Here is a 17317-nt window from a genome sequence, read left to right as displayed (position 1 = left end):
CCACAGCATTCCTGGATTTTATACAGGTACCCTAGATAACGGCATCTTATTTAAATTTTAAATCCAATTACAACCAGTTTCCCTTGCTCAATTTTCTGTCCTCATGATGACCTGTTAAACTGTGAAAGGTCGCAACGCCATCACCACCTAACATCCCAATATCCTAAAGATATATAGAATATATATGGAGTTAAGTATAATAAACCTGTACATAACTATATCTACTTACCTTCATGATATTTTGGTAGTCAATGTTTAAGTCACATTTTTTGTAGGATGATATTTTTTTCATATATCCTGATACTGTACTAGCATAGTGCCTTTTTGGCGCTACTGGGAACATACAGCACTTCTTGAAGGGCGACAGCCTTACACAATGAAAAAAGGGAAAAATTATGCAATGGGCTAGAGGAAAGGTTAGACCAAATTAAAGTTACACCTACTCAACCAGAAGGAGGATTGGTGGTTAAGAGGATCCAATATCTGCTTATCTCAAAACAGCAGAAAACAAGTAGGTTTGTTGGGTCTAAATGTGTAGCAGGTTTAATCTCTAAATAATTTTTTATTATAACGAATATTGAAAGATAGCCATCAAACACAAACATGATAAAATCTACCCTCTGCATCTCCAACTTACCAGTAATGCTCCAGAAAGGAACTAATGTTTGCTAAGCAAGGTACCACATGTATTTCCTCCGTAGATTGTTGTAATCATTCCCAGTGATATCAGGAAATGAAGTAGAAATCAGAACTGTATGCACTTGTATAAATAGCTGATGGAAACCATGTTCCACTGGTTATTCTCCAAAATGACCAAACAAGTTTAAAATACTGCTAAAATAGTTGCTGGTAATTATTACCAAAACTGTCATTTCCAAAATATTTAATGCACTTAAGTCTCAAAATGAGGGATAGCCTTTGTAGAAGAGGAGAGCCTTTTCAAAGGAAATTGAACAAGGCCTTCATTCTTCCCCCTCTACAGAACCCTCCAGCCACGTTATCCAATAGAGAAAGAAAAAAAAGGAAGAAACATCTCTAAGCAAGTGGAACTTTTTGGGTCAAAAATAGGCACAGATTCCAACAACTCGTTGACAAGTACTGATAACAAATTGTTTAAAAGGAACAAATTACAGCAATTCTGAGGTAGATGTTGTGGGCTCCTGATGCTAGGTACTCTGCCTCGCCCTGAATCTAAATAGATTCTATCACATAGAGATTTTGCTGATCTATTTTGATGGAATCTCTCTGGAGCTCAGAGACAGCCTCATTCTGAAGTAAGCTCTCAGGTGCTATTTTCACCCATAGTTCACAGTGAAGTTATACAATTTTATATAAAATATCCATGCAAAACATTAACAATGCCACTCTCGATTCTCATCGTCTTAACTGAAATACATTAAAAAAGAGAAAGAGACATTTATAACGTTTTTGAGACAAATAGTAAATGCATTTTTATCATGATCTATTTGAAATCCTTTTTCAAACTTGAGTCGCAGCAATATCTGGCTTGAGTTTGTGATTCTTTTAGCATATCATAAGAACTAAATGAAACAGAGATAAAAAGATCGGAGGTGAAACATGAAGAAAAGGACATTAAACAATGTGAGGAAAGAATTCTTAACAGGAAAGGTGAAAGGGAAACAAAAAAAAATAATAAACACTAACTGAAAAATAAGCCTAAGAGAGACATGCGATAGAGGGAGTCATTTCATTGTGGTGTGTAGTTATTATTGTGTCTAATTGTTATTATTGTGTCTAATTAGTATTTATTTAAGTTTTGTTTGGTAGTTAACAACAGAAGTATGACTCCTTCACAATGCTAACTAAACAATAATGGTATTTTATTTTTACTGGTAATTATTTTATTGTTGCTGTTTGGTATGCTGATTTCTATAGATAAATAAAACTGACTGCCATCCGTCCCAATTTTAAATAAAACATTATAAACCCCTTCTAGTTGCACTTGCCGCACAGAGGGTTAACCATTTTTTAAAATAGAGAGTTCCAAGGTGGGGCAAAGCTCTATAAGCCACGCAGGTCATATACAGTATCTGAACCCTCACCGGAAGCCTGAGTAAATCTTGCTGACAAGATTTTGGTGCTTTAAGTGGGCACATTCACATTTGAATTTATAAGCTCTGAAGACTCCATGTCAGTACAAGCGAACAATCTGAATAGATGGTGTTCCTATACTCCTATACCAAAGAAAATGTTGAATCCTGAAAAGATTTCAACTGGAATTGAAGCAAGAGTCCTGATAAAAGAGTCTGTTAAGTCCCTGTCCTGCAGACGGCAGCATCACCCAAAGGAGCAAAGCTTCTTTCTTTGCAAGACACTTCAAACACAGTCAGCAACAGTAGCCAGTGGTCATTTACCTTAATGGCCACTGATAAACAGTATTGCTGTAGGACTCATAGAAGAAGATATAACTGGTAGGCCAGGGAGGTATTGAGGTCTTGCTATCAAGTCTAGTGCAACCTTTTTGCATCATCTAGTAGTTGATAATTAGGTTGATGCCCAACCATAGCTTTCTGACCAGTGATCGCTCCGATGCCATTGTGAACTCCCCATCGAGACATCCAGAAGTTTGCTAATTAGCATCTGCTTTAACAATGAACCACTAACTTTGCTTGAACACCTTGATCTCAAGTGGATTCTCAGGTTATGTGCATTTTGAGGACATGCTTCACATGCTTTTTAGAAACAGAGAATGGAAAAACAAGATGGTCTCTAAGACTCAGACATGGTTAATCTTGCCGGCAAGGGATATTTGAAATTGTGTGTGCTGATCCTGAGATAGGAAAACATATTTGAATGTAGCAAGTAGTCCTTCATCCCCAAAAGAGCTACACGCCTTTTCCTTACTGTCTCCATTTTGGCAGTGAATAAAGATTTTTTGTTACAATGTCAGTGCTTGTTCCTACCTTTTGGATCTTCAAAAAGTTGCCCCTGTTCATCATTGGTGACTTGATCTAGTACCATAGACTGCCTTCTGGCAAACAAAAACTCCATTATTATTTGATTTGTTTACTGTACACTGGATGCAGTTCACTTTATCTCTTGAAATATACAAACATCTTGGTATGATTTTAGCATATTAGACTAACCTTTGTTCGAGCTCGACGCTCTATAATGAAATTAAGCAAAACAACAAGTGTCGCCTGGGTTTGATGGATTAAAGGTGAAAGTTACAAAGTGAGAATGAGATTCTTTTTTGTCAGTCTTCAAAGATCTGAGATTGGTACACTAAACAGATGGAATTGTCAAAGCAAAAAATATCTTAATGGCTTTATTGGACACATCAAAAACGGAAACAATTAAATTGCTTGCTGTTAATGTATGTTAGAAGTGTGGTAAGGGGGTTGGTGATTAAAACCTTTGATACTTAAATGCCCCAAAAATAATCTTTTTTAAAAGAACGACAAGCAAAACTAGCGTTGATCCTGGATTATCTAATTAAACTGGAAGAAAAGTTGATAGTTTTAAATTATGTTTTTAAATTACGTATATAAAATGCTTTAACTAGTCATATAAAATGCCAACATCAACAGCTGGGCAAATGAAATGCCTATACCAGCAACAATGGAAAGATTGACCTTCATTTGAAGAATAAGGCTCAATCATTTAATGGAATACGGGAGAAAAGTCTGTCTTTCCATAACGAAAAGAGTGGTTGTAAGAAAACATCTAAAAATACTAAATATTGTTATACTTTTATGGATATTGTTATACTTTTATACCTGTTTAGAATAATCGGTTAGAAGCAAGAAGTAACGCTGGTTGCTAAATTGGTAGGTATATTATCAGACAAAGTACTAACTTGTTTTATTCATGACCTTGTACTAAAGTCTAACAACCTAAAATAATACACGAAACCCCTAAAAAACTCTTTATAGTCACATATGTTATTTCTTAACGTAAAGCATTTTGAAGCGGTTTTCCTCCTGCCTACTTCCAACTTTTCACAAGACCTACAAAAACCTATAATTGTAAAGGATTTTCCTCTGTATTTTTGATGCTGTTTTTATTTATCTTTTTTTATCTTCTGAATTTTCCCTCAAGGTTAAATCCGTTGAAGCTTCTCCGTGGATGCCAATAATGTGCTCTTAGTGGTTCATTTGATTTTGACTCGAGCCAATTGTAACCGTCTTGCAAAATAAAAAGTAGAAATATATTTTTTTTAAATCGTTTACTTCACTGTTGCGAGTCCTTGATGTATCCTTGTTTGTTTTACAGGCACGAGAAGTCGTGGTTTCAACAAAAGATCTACGAATGGGATCCGTATTTTAAATTCCCCAGCAGGATGGTTTTCACGTCCGTGCTCACCCTGCTGTGCCTTTACATTGTACGTTGTTTTCTTAAAATGAAAAAACTTGTTTCTTTTCTGCCTATCGTGAAAGGAATGTATTACCTTTTGACACCACATAGTCATGGGCTGAATGAAGCATTGCAGACTTATCACAACAAGAAAAGGAGATGGAATATTGTAACTACATCAAACCTCTGTGGTAGGTGAGGCCAAGAGAAGTGTAATTCAAATAGAGCTAAAACTCATATATGGCATTTGTAGAGAAATGCATTTAAATAAAAACATAGAAGCCCCTTGCAACAATTTTGCGTCGCTGTTGCGTCACATTTTGTGACGCAGCAGCTGCATAACCAATGCACCACGATACAGCCCATTTACAATGTGACGCATCTAGGGAGATGCGCTACCTTGTAAAGCCCTGCGCCACATTATACCTGCGTAAGGTATAATGTATGCAGGGTGGGCCTTCCCAAGCAAAAGGCCACGTAGAACTGCTATAGTGAAATTTACGACAGTTCACTGCGTCACTCTACTCCTTCACTGCATCAAAATCCCACGCCTGCTCAGACCAGGCAGAAGGAATGACGCAAGGCTTTTTAAATGGGACTCACCTATATGTTGTTGCACATTGCTGGAGTTGCGTCACTTTTATGAGCAACTCCAGTAATGCATCACTTTTGGGTCAACAGATGCAAAAGAATTTCTGATGCATCTGTCATCCTTGCACCATGGTGCTCTGTATTGTAAATACGGCACATCCATGGTGGCACAAGGGTTTCATATGAAGGCGCAGGGAAACTGACACATTTGTACAAATGCGTCAGTTTCATGTAAATCTGTCCCATTGTGTATAAAACACCAAAATACAGGCACAAAGATAAACCTTACTCAGCTTGGGCCAGATTAGAAAGAGAAAAATCTGCAGAAGAAACTAATTGCAAATTCTTTAAATCAGTTCTGCAAGCTTCATTGGTGGATGGCCCCTTTAAACGTGTGAGACTATGTAACCTAGGACCAGTGTTATAAAGGATATGCAGAGCTAAACTACTGACAACAATCAGAAATAAACACTGCATAACGCTTTTATTGCCTCCTCACACAGTTTGTCGTCCTGGAAATTCGCCTGTATGCTTATGCATTTGAAAAACTGAAATCTCTCGCAACGAGATTTGAAGACGTTGTTTCTACTTCTAACGACTCTGCAGCATTTGAAGATTCTGCTGTGCAGTTTAAAAGATTCACTGTTATTTTGCAAGGTAAGAGATCACAGGGTTGGTTAGATGAGTGGGCTATGACATGCCGGTGGTAGTAAAGTCTTTGGTTTCACAGTGGGTGTTGTTACCTGCTATGCAATAGGGCTCACAACATTTTGTGTAGAATGAATTGAAATCCAGATGTAAGAAATTGTGTAGTTGGCTGACTGGGGGTGTGAGCCTGGGTCAAGCAGCAACCACAATACTTTTCAGGCTGAGGCACAAGCCACCTCTTTTTAACCTGTGCTGAACCTTTTGGGAGCTTGGAACAGAGCACTCATGCTTAACTTGGAGGCAATGTAAAAGTATTTGTGGAACACATCAAATAGTAATAAAGTGGAAACACCACATAAAAAGGATCCCACACCAAGTTAGAAATATTGAGTAAGTTGAAATAAAACAAGACCAAAATGACAAAAATTCAGTCAGTGGAACAAGAGATATACAGTTTTTAAAAATTCACTGAAAATAGCACTAGAAAGCACAAAACAACAACTGTGGAAATCTGGTCACGCTGGACCGGGACAAAGCCACAACTTCAGGCTGATCGCGATGGTGTGTGGCCCAGCTGCTAGTACCCAGCTATGCCTGCTGACCAAAGTACCTTAAATCCTGGTTTTCAGAGCATTGCAAGGATCTGAATTGAAGATGCTTCACACAGCCTAAAAGATGTATCAGTTCTGAGATGGAGCAAGGCTGTGAATCGAGTTCCTGCATCGTCTTCGAGGATCCTGTCAACAAGGGCTTGCGATGTGAAGTCCAGCGTTGGGGGAGCATCGCGCAGCCATGGTGATACTTCGGTTCCGAGGTGCTTTTGAGGCTGTGATGCAGAGTCTGTCATCATCGTTAAGGCTACCGCCAACGAGGGATACAAGGGATGCAAGGGCCTCAGCCAAGGGTACATAGTGCAGTGGCGGTTCCAGAAAGGTTGCAGGCTGTGGCGGCAATGTAGGTCTTTGCAATGGGACCAATCTACTCAGCAGCTGCAAAGAGTCAGTTCTGCTCAGGGTTACAGGGTTACAACTCCTCTCCTTGGAGGCCATCAAACACATCTTGTTACTAATGTTGAATGAGTATTTGGAGATTAGCCTTTACTTTGGTGGGAAAAAAATGTAGACAAATGAGACTTGTAGAAGGCCGAGTGGCAAGGAGTTTGATCAGTTATTGTGTACATGATGGGGGAAGGGGGGTGAGAGCAGGGATGCAGGTGCTGACTTAAGTGTGCGGAAGGGGATTTTCAAAGGCAATATGATGTAGGATTGTTGGAAGAGGATTTTCTTTAGCGCTTTCCTGAACTAGAGGTGGGTTGGGATAGTCCTGATGGTTAATAGGCAGATATTCAAGATCCTATTCTTCACTTTTCTTAATCTTTGTTGACAGCACAGCTGGCCTTGAAAATGATGAATGCCAGTAGGAAGAGCCAGTGGAGTGCAATCAGGGTAAAAGTGATGTTGTAGTAGTTCACCCCTGATGCGACATGCTGTGGCATGTAGGAGGCTTTACAAGAGGACAAGTGTAGTGTCTAGGAGATTGTGGAGCAGGTCATTGCAGCTGCCCTGATTGGAGAATACAAGGACCTAGACTGCAGTTCTGAAGATGTTTCCAGAAGTTTCGGGAAGCAGGGATCATATTTGTCTGTGAGGGACATGGTTTACTATTTGTAAGGTGGCTGTTTCCGTGCTGCATCATGACCTGAAGCTTGATTGTAGTTGTGTAAGAAATGGCTGGTCTTCATGTGCTCCTCGAGATGAACATAGTCTGCTTTTGTGATGGTCTTTCAGATCAAAGGTTGATGCATGATGGCCAGGTAGGCAGAGATCATCGGGATCTAGAGTGGATTTCTTCTAGACTGGATGAACTGGCCCATCTTGAGGGCTTCTGCAAATATGTCTTCCATGAGGAAGGTTTTGACTATGGTGATGTAGAATAAGCAGTGAGGTTTAGAGGAAGGATAAGGGTAAGATAGTATGTTCATAAGAGGTGAGTTTGAGGCAGTTGAGGATGTTTTAAGGTCAGTCAGGCAGAGGAGGTAGAAGAGTGACCATTGCTGGATGGCTGATGGTGGGATGGGTATTGGTGGGGAAGCAGCCTTAGTTCTATTATGTGCTGTTGGATCTTTTGATTTTGTTTTTCCATTTAGGCAGCAGGTGATTGCATTGCCTTTATCAGTAGCAATGGGAATTGTTGAGTCTGGCAGAGGAGAGATGCAATGTTCGATGCCTTGAAGAGCGTTCTGCTTCTGATGGCTGCTTCGTTCCCGGTGTGGTTGTAATGTGAGAAAGCCAGTTCAGAGGGATCCCTGGGCAACCAGAGACTACCTGTTTCCAGTTGCAACAGATAGGGTCATGTGCCGCTACTGGCATATTGCCTCCTTACTGCAAGTCCCAAAGTACAGACAATGCCACCCATTTAGTGCTTGATGTGAAGGTGCTCATTTATTGTTACTGTATCTTTAATGTACCAAGAACCTTTGCTGTAGTGGTTCTGGAACCTTGCCTTGGTTGTGTTCCCTCTTGATCAGTTACTATGCTGTCTCCTGTGGATGAGGTTTAATAAATACCTCTTGGCTTACTTTTCTGGTTCCTGAGCTTTCTTTCATGCAGAGGACACCACATTTTTATGGCGACGATCGGGTGAACCCACATCACTTTCCACCTCAACACAGAGACTGAGAAAAGAAGAGAATTTCCCCTTCTCCTCCAGCGGCAGTTAAATACAAAGAAAAAGGAAGCGGAGTCTTCCCAGCGGCTGATACAATTAAAAACGGTGAGGAGTAAGGTGGGAGGCTTCTCGAGGAGATTATTTTTATTAAAAGGAAAAGACTGTCTTTAGCTGAAAGAGTCAAAACGAACAATTCTCGCGCTATACAACGCTCGTGCTTAAAGTGCCCTGCTCGCGCTTATGAAACTGACATCAGAGTGTTACACGCGCATTGATTCTTTTGCTCGCGCTTAAATTACCTTGCTTGCGTATATGAAATAGACACCACGAGCGATACTCGCGCATGGATTGTTTTGCTCGCGCTGCTCTGCTCATTCTATTATGATGCAACAGCGCCCTCTGCTGCCCTGTTTAAAAAACGCAAAACACTGAAATAAAAGAACGTTTCTTGCGCAATCATCTCACATTGTGTTGTCATCAAAAGAATCTTATCGTGTACAAGAAAGAAAGACAGATCATTCCAATTTAACCATTGTTAAAGGGTTCCAATCTTCTTTAACTCAACAATTGTTTAGCCTAGAGGAAAAGAACACAGCAAGAGAAAGAAAGATTCTGAAAACAAACTCTCCTTGTTGTGAACATTCTACATTTCAAAAAAAAAGAGAATTTAATATAATTAATAACTTTAAAAGAAGATCCTTGAAATGCAAAATGTAACTCAACCCGCATTTTTTTTAAATACTCCAGGAGAACCTAATATAAAGTGGAAAAAATGGAAAAAGATTTTTGCCAACTACGCAAGAGTTTGTGGAACTAACCTAAGTGCAGAAAGGAAGCTAGCCCTCCTTTTACATTGTTTAGGAGGAGAAGGACAAGATGTCCTAGAACATCTCCCTGATCTATCTGCTGGGGAACAACGTAATTTAAATGAATACGAAATTGCGATTGCACAACTGGATAAACATTATCTTCCAAGGATTAGTACCATCATGGAACGCTATCACTTCGGCTTAAGGGAACAAAAGAGAGATGAAACTGTAGAAGACTATGTTTCTTCATTAAGGAAACTAGCTTCCTCTTGCAATTTTGGCTTAACACTCGATGAAAGGATTAGGGATCAATTTGTCCTCAGATGTGCCCATGATGAAATAAGAAAAGAACTCTGGTTAAAAGACGAACCACCCCTTGAAGAAGTTCTAGCAATAGCTAAACAAGTAGAACACATGACAAAATGTGTGGGAGAATTAAGAAAAGAAAAAGATAAAACATCTATTGTTGAAAAGAAAGAAGACACAAAAGTTGAAGAAGTAATATGTCAAGTCAAGAAACAAGACAAGAATGAAACTCAGTCTGCCTCAGGAAAAGATGATTTTTCTACAAATCCTGTTTTTCAAAGCAATTTTCCGGGACAAAGTAATAAATTTACATGTTTTAGATGTGGCCAATTAGGCCATTTAGCTAATTCTCCACTATGTCCTGCATTAAGAATTATATGCAATGTATGTGGCAAAAAGGGACATTATGGTAAATGTTGCAGATCAAAAATGTTTAGACCTGACATGTCTAGAAAACGTTGGAATCAGTCCCAACCACAAGTCAGAACTGTTACATTTGAGATAAAATGTGAGGAAGGAGATCATCCAATTCATCCTGTAAAAGTAGGAAATGTAATGATAGATTTTAAATTCGATTCATGTTCTCGTATCACCTTAATTGATGAAGAATTATTTAATAAGCATTTTGCTGGAAAAGTAAGACTAATGAGATCAGATGTTAGGCCCCTTGGGTACTCAGATAACCCAATTAAAATGGTTGGATGTTTCATGGCGGAGATTGAACTTGGGAGTAGAATTATTGTAGGGAAAATATATGTGGCAAAGAAGGGTGATATCTTGTTAGGCTGGGTACATCAAGGTCAACTTGGTGTAACTTTAGATCCCAATGCAGATCCGCAGGTACAAATTCATCAGGTAGATATACTGGAGAGAAATGAGTCAGATAAGGAATTGGGAGAGGATTTAGCTAGTAGATTTCCAAAAGTATTTAAGGAAAACTTAGGTTGTTTACAAGGCTATAAGCATCACATTAGATTAAGAGAGAATGCCGTCCCTGTCATAGCGAAAGTTAGAAGAATACCATTGATGGAACAGGATAAGGTAAAAGAAGAAATAGACAAATTGTTAAAGAATGATGTCATTGAACAAGTGGAGGCTACTGAGTGGTTGGCTCCCGTTGTCATAGTTAAGAAGCCTACAGGTGAGATTAGGCTCTGTGTTGATTTAAGAGCATTAAATAAGGAAGTAGTTGTGGACAAATTTCCCCTTCCCAATATTGATGAAATGGTTAGCACCCTTGAAGGTGCCAGATATTTCACCACACTTGATCTTGCCTCAGCCTATCATCAGGTTGTTTTAGATGAATATTCCCAAGACCTAACTGCCTTTATCACCCCCATGGGTACTTTTAGGTATAAAAGGATGCCTTTTGGCCTTGTGTCAGCGGCTTCCGTCTTTCAAAGGATCATGGCAAGAATTTTAAAGGGAATATCTGGTGTAAGATGTTACCAAGATGACTTACTTATTTATGGAAATAGTTCAAAAGAACATTTTGGTCGTGTCTGTGCTGTACTCAAACAATTGGAAGATGCAGGTATGACACTTAAGAAAAGCAAATGTAAATTTGGTGTGAAGGAAGTAAATTACTTAGGCCATAGAATAACTGACATGGGCATCTTTCCAAAAAAAGAATTAGTTGACACCATCAACAAAATAAAAGATCCAGAGAATAAGGAAGAATTAATTTCCTTCCTTGGTATGGTGGAGTTCTATGGGAAGTTTATTCCTAATTTTGCAGACAAAACACAGTTTATGAGAAGGTTGACATCGAGGAATGTGGAGTATGTGTGGTCAGATGTATGCAAATCTGAATTTGTAGGGATTAAATCTGAATTGAACAAGGCTCCCTCTCTTCAGGCATTTATACCAGGTCTTCCTACAATTTTATTCACTGATGCAAGTGAAAAAGGACTTGGTGCTGTCCTAATACAAAAAAGAAATGGGAGGGACAATTTGATTTGCTGCTCCTCAAGATGTCTAAGGGGCTCGGAATTAAATTATTCCGTTATAGAAAAAGAATCCCTTGCCATCTATTGGGCTCTGAGAAAGTTAAAAAACCTAATTTGGGGTACCAAGATTCTAGTTTATTCAGATCATAAACCTTTAAAAGAAATTTTTGATAAGAAGTGATTGGATTCAATCTCTTCAAGAATTAGAAAATGGATTGTTTCATTACAAGAGTTTGATTTCTCTGTTGAATATATCCCAGGTGTCTCAAACAAGTCTGCTGATTGTCTCTCGAGAATGGTTGGTAAAGAGAATTTTGATGAAGATGATGCTGTAGGTTGTTGTGATGAATCTATAAACGTATGTGAGATTACAGAGGGAGCGATTGAGGAAAAGGAGTGGAGAGATGAACTTGAAAAAGATGAAGAATTAAAAAGAGTTATGCTGTCCTTGAGCAATAACTCTCGCTTAGAGAAACCGTGGACCTTGGTTTCCGATGAACTTTCTATTCACTCTGGTTTTTTAACTAGGGGAACAAAAATGGTTCCTCCACTGGGTATTAGAAAAAAACTTTTATCTCATGCTCACTCTGGACATCTTGGTATTGTAAAAACCAAAGAAATGTTACGCATGCAATTTTGGTGGCCAGGGATGGATTTGGAGATAGAAAGATTAGTGAGGGATTGTCCAGAATGTTCTGCAAGTGATAAAATACTTAAAACTAGACAGATGCCAATGGTTAAGCGATCCCTTCCAAGACATCCTTGGGATGAACTAGCCATAGATATAGTTGGTCCCTTGTCAGGTGTAAGTGATACACCTTATCTTTTAGTCCTTATGGATCTCTATTCCAGATGGATTGAGGTGAGCGCTGTAAGGGAGATCACATCTGAAGAAGTAATAAAGTTTCTAGATACCATCTTTAAAAAAGAAAGTTTCCCTAATAGTCTCCTGTCAGATAATGGACCACAATTCTGTTCAAGGGTTTTTGAAGAGTTTATGGGAAAATCAGGTATTTTACATAAGAAATGTTCTTTATATCACCCAGAAACCAACGGTGCTGTTGAGAGAGTTAATAAAACCCTGAAGGAGGCTATACAGTTAGCAAGATCATCTGGATTAAATTGGAAATCTGTCCTGCAAGACAGAATAAATGCTTATCGCTATGCTCCCCACACAACCACTGGTAGATCCCCCTTTGTTTTGTTTAAAGGAAGGGCTCCCAACACCTATCTGTGTCCTGCTTGGATGGATCTTGATAAAGGCCTGGTTGATAATGGAATAGGTGAGTGGCGAAGGAGGGAGGAGAGGAAGCAAGATGAGAGAAAGATTTATTTTGATAAGAGAAAGTGTGTAAATGCTCAAAAAGGTCTTGTTGGTGACCTGGTTCGCATCAAAGCTCCTGTTGGTTGCAAAAATTGGTCCAAATTCTCGGATGTAAAAGCTATTGTGAAAATATTTAGGAATGCCATTAAAACAGAGGATGGTAGAATTTGGAATAAAAGCAGAGTTGTTGTTGTTAAGTCAAGAATACCTATACCTGGTTCCTCTTATGATAGACAAGGTTCATCTCATATGTTCTCCAATTCTGCCAATGATCCTAACTTACCCATGCTTCCCTCTAGATGTCAAAGAATACGTAGACCACCCTCCTATTTGAGAGACTATGCATTATGACCTTTCCATTTTCTTCATCGTTTGAATTTTGTTTTATCTGTTTTACTTATTGTTCTTCTTTCTCTGTTGGGGGGAGATATGTGAAGGTGCTCATTTATTGTTACTGTATCTTTAATGTACCAAGAACCTTTGCTGTAGTGGTTCTGGAACCTTGCCTTGGTTGTGTTCCCTCTTGATCAGTTACTATGCTGTCTCCTGTGGATGAGGTTTAATAAATACCTCTTGGCTTACTTTTCTGGTTCCTGAGCTTTCTTTCATGCAGAGGACACCACACTTGACTCTCAGGGTGGCAAGGCAGAGCAGTCCAAGGATTAACCAGGGTGGTGCTGTGTGCTGGAAACTTAGAACTTTGCAAAACTCAATAATAAAACTCCATAAATTAAAGACCAGCCAGTGCCTTTACTTTGAAAAGATGTTTTTTTAATATCTATATATAGATAAATACTACATATAAAACTAAAAATATTTTCACAGACTTGGGTCTAATGTACTTATCCGGTACAAAAAGGCCCACAATATTTAACACAGATTTTTAATTACTTAGAAATCTGGCCTCCGTGATGGACAATGGTGTTGTTATTTGTGTTGGCTGACCTCTATGTGTGCATTTTGCAGTGACCACATATGATCTACACAACTATAGGAACACGATTCTACCCGTTGGAGATTTACATTGTATAATTCCAGGTACAGGATACACATCTGACTGGTATCCATGATAATAATGGACGTGTTTTTTTGCTTCCTTTTTATCGTGTCAGACGACCAGAACATTGCACCACTCATGCAAGGTGTAACACTATATGCTTATTCCCTCTTTCCATGCACACTACAAGAGAAAATAGGATGCCAACACCATAAGTCAGGGTTAGATTATCACACTGAACTGAGGGTCTAGTTTGAACATTTTCATTGGTAAACAGTTTTTAGTCATGTGATCAAGAGGGACCAATTCACTTTTTACAAAGTTAACCTCTCACACTTTTTTCCCACACACCTCACTGATAGAGAGACATATAAATATCATTTTAAAGAACTCTGGAGGGAGCTCACCATGTGGACCTTGGAAACCACAGCGGAAGGTCCTGAAGACAAATGATGCAGCCTTAGTTGGTGAGGGCCTACGTACTTTTCAGGAAACACACAATAGGGTTTATTTTTCCTTTGGATGCTGGCTGTCGTGGTAGAGAATTAAAGTGCTTTCTTCTACGAGGCCTCTATATCCCTAATGTCCTGAGTAAGGATCCCATTGGTCTTGTATTCTTGTATGAAATGCTGAATCTTGCTTGATCGGTAACTATTATATTGTTACAACAAACACAAAAAAGGCCAGATAGTATTAAAGTACTACCTCCCAACTAATAAACATACGCCACACCAGGTACTCTAGTTTTAGAGATGTCTGTAGCAAAATGATACCGGCTCAGTCTCTATGGCTCTAAAAACATATTTGCATTGGTTTCTTTGGGGATAAGTGTATACATGATATACGTTTGGGTATAGAGTCAAAATATCAAATTTTTATTATCGACTAGACATAATATCGAGTAAAAAAATATAGAATAGACATAATATCGACTAGACATAATATAGACTACCAAAATATCGACCAGAAATTTTTTATTTCGAATAGAATGGACATAATATCGAATCAAAAATATAGAATGGACATAATATCGACTAGACATAATATAGACAACAAAAATATCGAATTTAGGGTAAGTTAATATTAATTTTAAATTTTTGTGTAATATAATTCTGTAGTGGGTTGTGGGTTTATAGGGGAATAGGGTGGGAAGTAATTTAATTATAATTAATTAAATATGTTATTTTATTTATTGTTATTTATTTAGAATTAATTGTTAATTAATTATTAATTGGTAATTAATTAAAATATAATTGATAAATAATTTTAATAGATTAATTGAAAAATATGTTAATTTTAGTAATTTATTTTCTGTAGCGGGTTGTGGGTTTATAGGGGAATAGCTTGGGAAGTAATTTAATTATAAGTAATTACATTTTTTAAATATTTTTTGTGTCTAATTTTTATTTATTTTTATATTGTAAATTAATTTATTGGTAATTGGTAACTAATTAGTATTAGTAGGTAATTTTTATTATTAGTTAATTTTTATTTGTAATTTTAATTGATTAATTAATATTTTTTTATAAAATTGAAAAATATTTTACTTATTTTGTAATTGGTATTAATATTTATGTTATTTATATTTATATATGAAGTGTTTACTTTCCCTACTATTGCACTCACTGGAGTGGGAATAGTAATTTTTACCTGTACGCTATCCAACACTTTCCCTACTGTTGCACTCTCTGGAATGGGAATAGTAATTTTTACCCCTACGCTATCCAACGGTTTCCCTAATGTTGCACTTTCTGGAGTAGGAATAGTAATTTTTACCCCTACGCTATCCAACGCTTTCCCTACTGTTGCACTCACTGGAGTGGGAATAGTAATTTTTATCCCTACGCTATCCAACGCTTTCCCTACTGTTGCACTCACTGGAGTGGGAATAGTAATTTTTACTCCTACGCTATCCAACACTTTCCCTACTATTGCACTCACTGGAGTGGGAACAGTGATTTTTACCCCTACGCTATCCAACGCTTTCCCTACTGATGCACTCTCTGGAGTTGAAATAGTCATTTTTACCCCCACGTTATCCAACGCTTTCCCTACTGTTGCACTCACTGGAGTGGGAATAGTAATTTTTATCCTTACGCTATCCAACGCTTTCCCTACTGTTGCACTCTCTGGAGTAGGAATAGTAATTTTTATCCCTGCGCTATCCAACGCTTTCCCTACTGTTGCACTCACTGGAGTGGGAATAGTAATTTTTACTCCTACGCTATCCAACGCTTTCCCTACTGTTGCACTCACTGGAGTGGGAATAGTAATTTTTACTCCTACGCTATCCAACACTTTCCCTATTGTTGCACTCTCTGGAGTGGGAATAGTTATTTTTACCCCTACGCTATCCAATGCTTTCCCTACTGTTGTGCTCTCTGGAGCGGGAATAGTAATTTTTACCCCTACGCTATCCAACGCTTTCCCTACTGTTGCTCTCTCTGGAGTGGTAATAGTAATTTTTAACCTCTCCCTATCCAACGCTTGCCCTACTGTTGCATTCTCTGGAGTTGGAATAGTAATTTTTACCCCTACGCTATCCAACGCTTTCCCTACTGTTGCGCTCACTGGAGTGGGAATAGTAATTTTTACCCCTACGCTATCCAACGCTTTCCCTACTGATGCACTCTCTGGAGTTGGAATAGTAATTTTTACCCCTAATCTATCCAACGCTTTCCCTACTGTTGCACTCACTGGAGTGGGAATAGTAATTTTTATCTCTACGCTATCCAACGCTTTCCCTACTGTTGTACTCTCTGGAGTACGACTAGTAATTTTTATCCCTACGCTATCCAACGCTTTCCCTACTCTTGCACTCACTGGAGTGGGAATTGTAATTTTTACTCCTACGCTATCCAACGCTTTCCCTACTGTTGCACTCACTGGAGTGGGAATAGTAATTTTTACTCCTACGCTATCCAACACTTTCCCCACTGTTGCACTCTCTGGAGTGGGAATAGTTATTTTTACCCCTACGCTATCCAATGCTTTCCCTACTGTTGTGCTCTCTGGAGTGGGAATAGTAATTTTTAACCTCTCCCTATCCAACGCTTGCCCTACTGTTGCACTCTCTGGAGTTGGAATAATAATTTTTACCCCTACGCTATCCAACGCTTTCCCTACTGTTGCGCTCACTGGAGTGGGAATACTAATTTTTAAGCTTACACTATCCAAAGCTTTCCCTACTGTTACACTCTCTGGAGTGGGAATAGTAAGATTTTACCCCTACACTATCCAATGCTTTCCCTACTGTTGCACTCTCTGGAGTGTGAATAGTAAATTGAACCCTCTCGCTATCCTACGGAAAAAATATTGTATATGTTTTGTTAATACTATGTATATATATATATATATATATGTTTTAAAATTAATAATAATATTTTTTTAAAGTTACATTAATTATTTATTAATTTTAAGTGTATTTAAGTATTTTAAGTATGTTTAAATTAATTATATTTATTATTATATTACTTTTAAATTACTTTTAAGATATTTAAAAAATTCGATATTTTTTTACTGTCTATATTTTTTCCTATCGATATTTTGGAGTCGAAATTTTTGTACTTACCTGTTTGTAGATAGGAAGTCGATATTCTGGCATTCTATATTTTTACCTCGATATTTTGGCAAGTCGATATTTTGACTGCCGATATTCTGTCAGTGATCCCTTTCAGTGAGTTCTTCTTATTATTTATGACAGGGGATG

At 38.1% G+C, this 17317-nt stretch overlaps 1 protein-coding gene across 3 annotated transcripts in view; it reads left to right on the top strand.

Moving 5' to 3' along the window:
* LOC147727940 (stimulated by retinoic acid gene 6 protein-like) overlaps positions 1-17317 on the top strand; it is a 665438-nt gene that overhangs the window by 433627 nt on the left and 214494 nt on the right. For all 3 annotated transcript variants that reach the window (XM_086961854.1, XM_086961855.1, XM_086961856.1), the window contains 2 exons: positions 4237-4345; positions 5412-5565. In XM_086961854.1, the coding sequence (XP_086817980.1) occupies positions 4237-4345; positions 5412-5565 (263 nt within the window). The remainder of the gene's footprint in view (positions 1-4236; positions 4346-5411; positions 5566-17317) is intronic.

This window comes from Lissotriton vulgaris, chromosome 3_1 (assembly GCF_964263255.1).
Source record: "Lissotriton vulgaris chromosome 3_1, aLisVul1.2, whole genome shotgun sequence".
Classification (NCBI taxonomy): Eukaryota; Metazoa; Chordata; class Amphibia; order Caudata; family Salamandridae; genus Lissotriton; species Lissotriton vulgaris.
The sequence above is the reverse complement of the archived record's forward strand: the minus strand, read 5'-3'. Positions and strand labels throughout refer to the sequence as shown.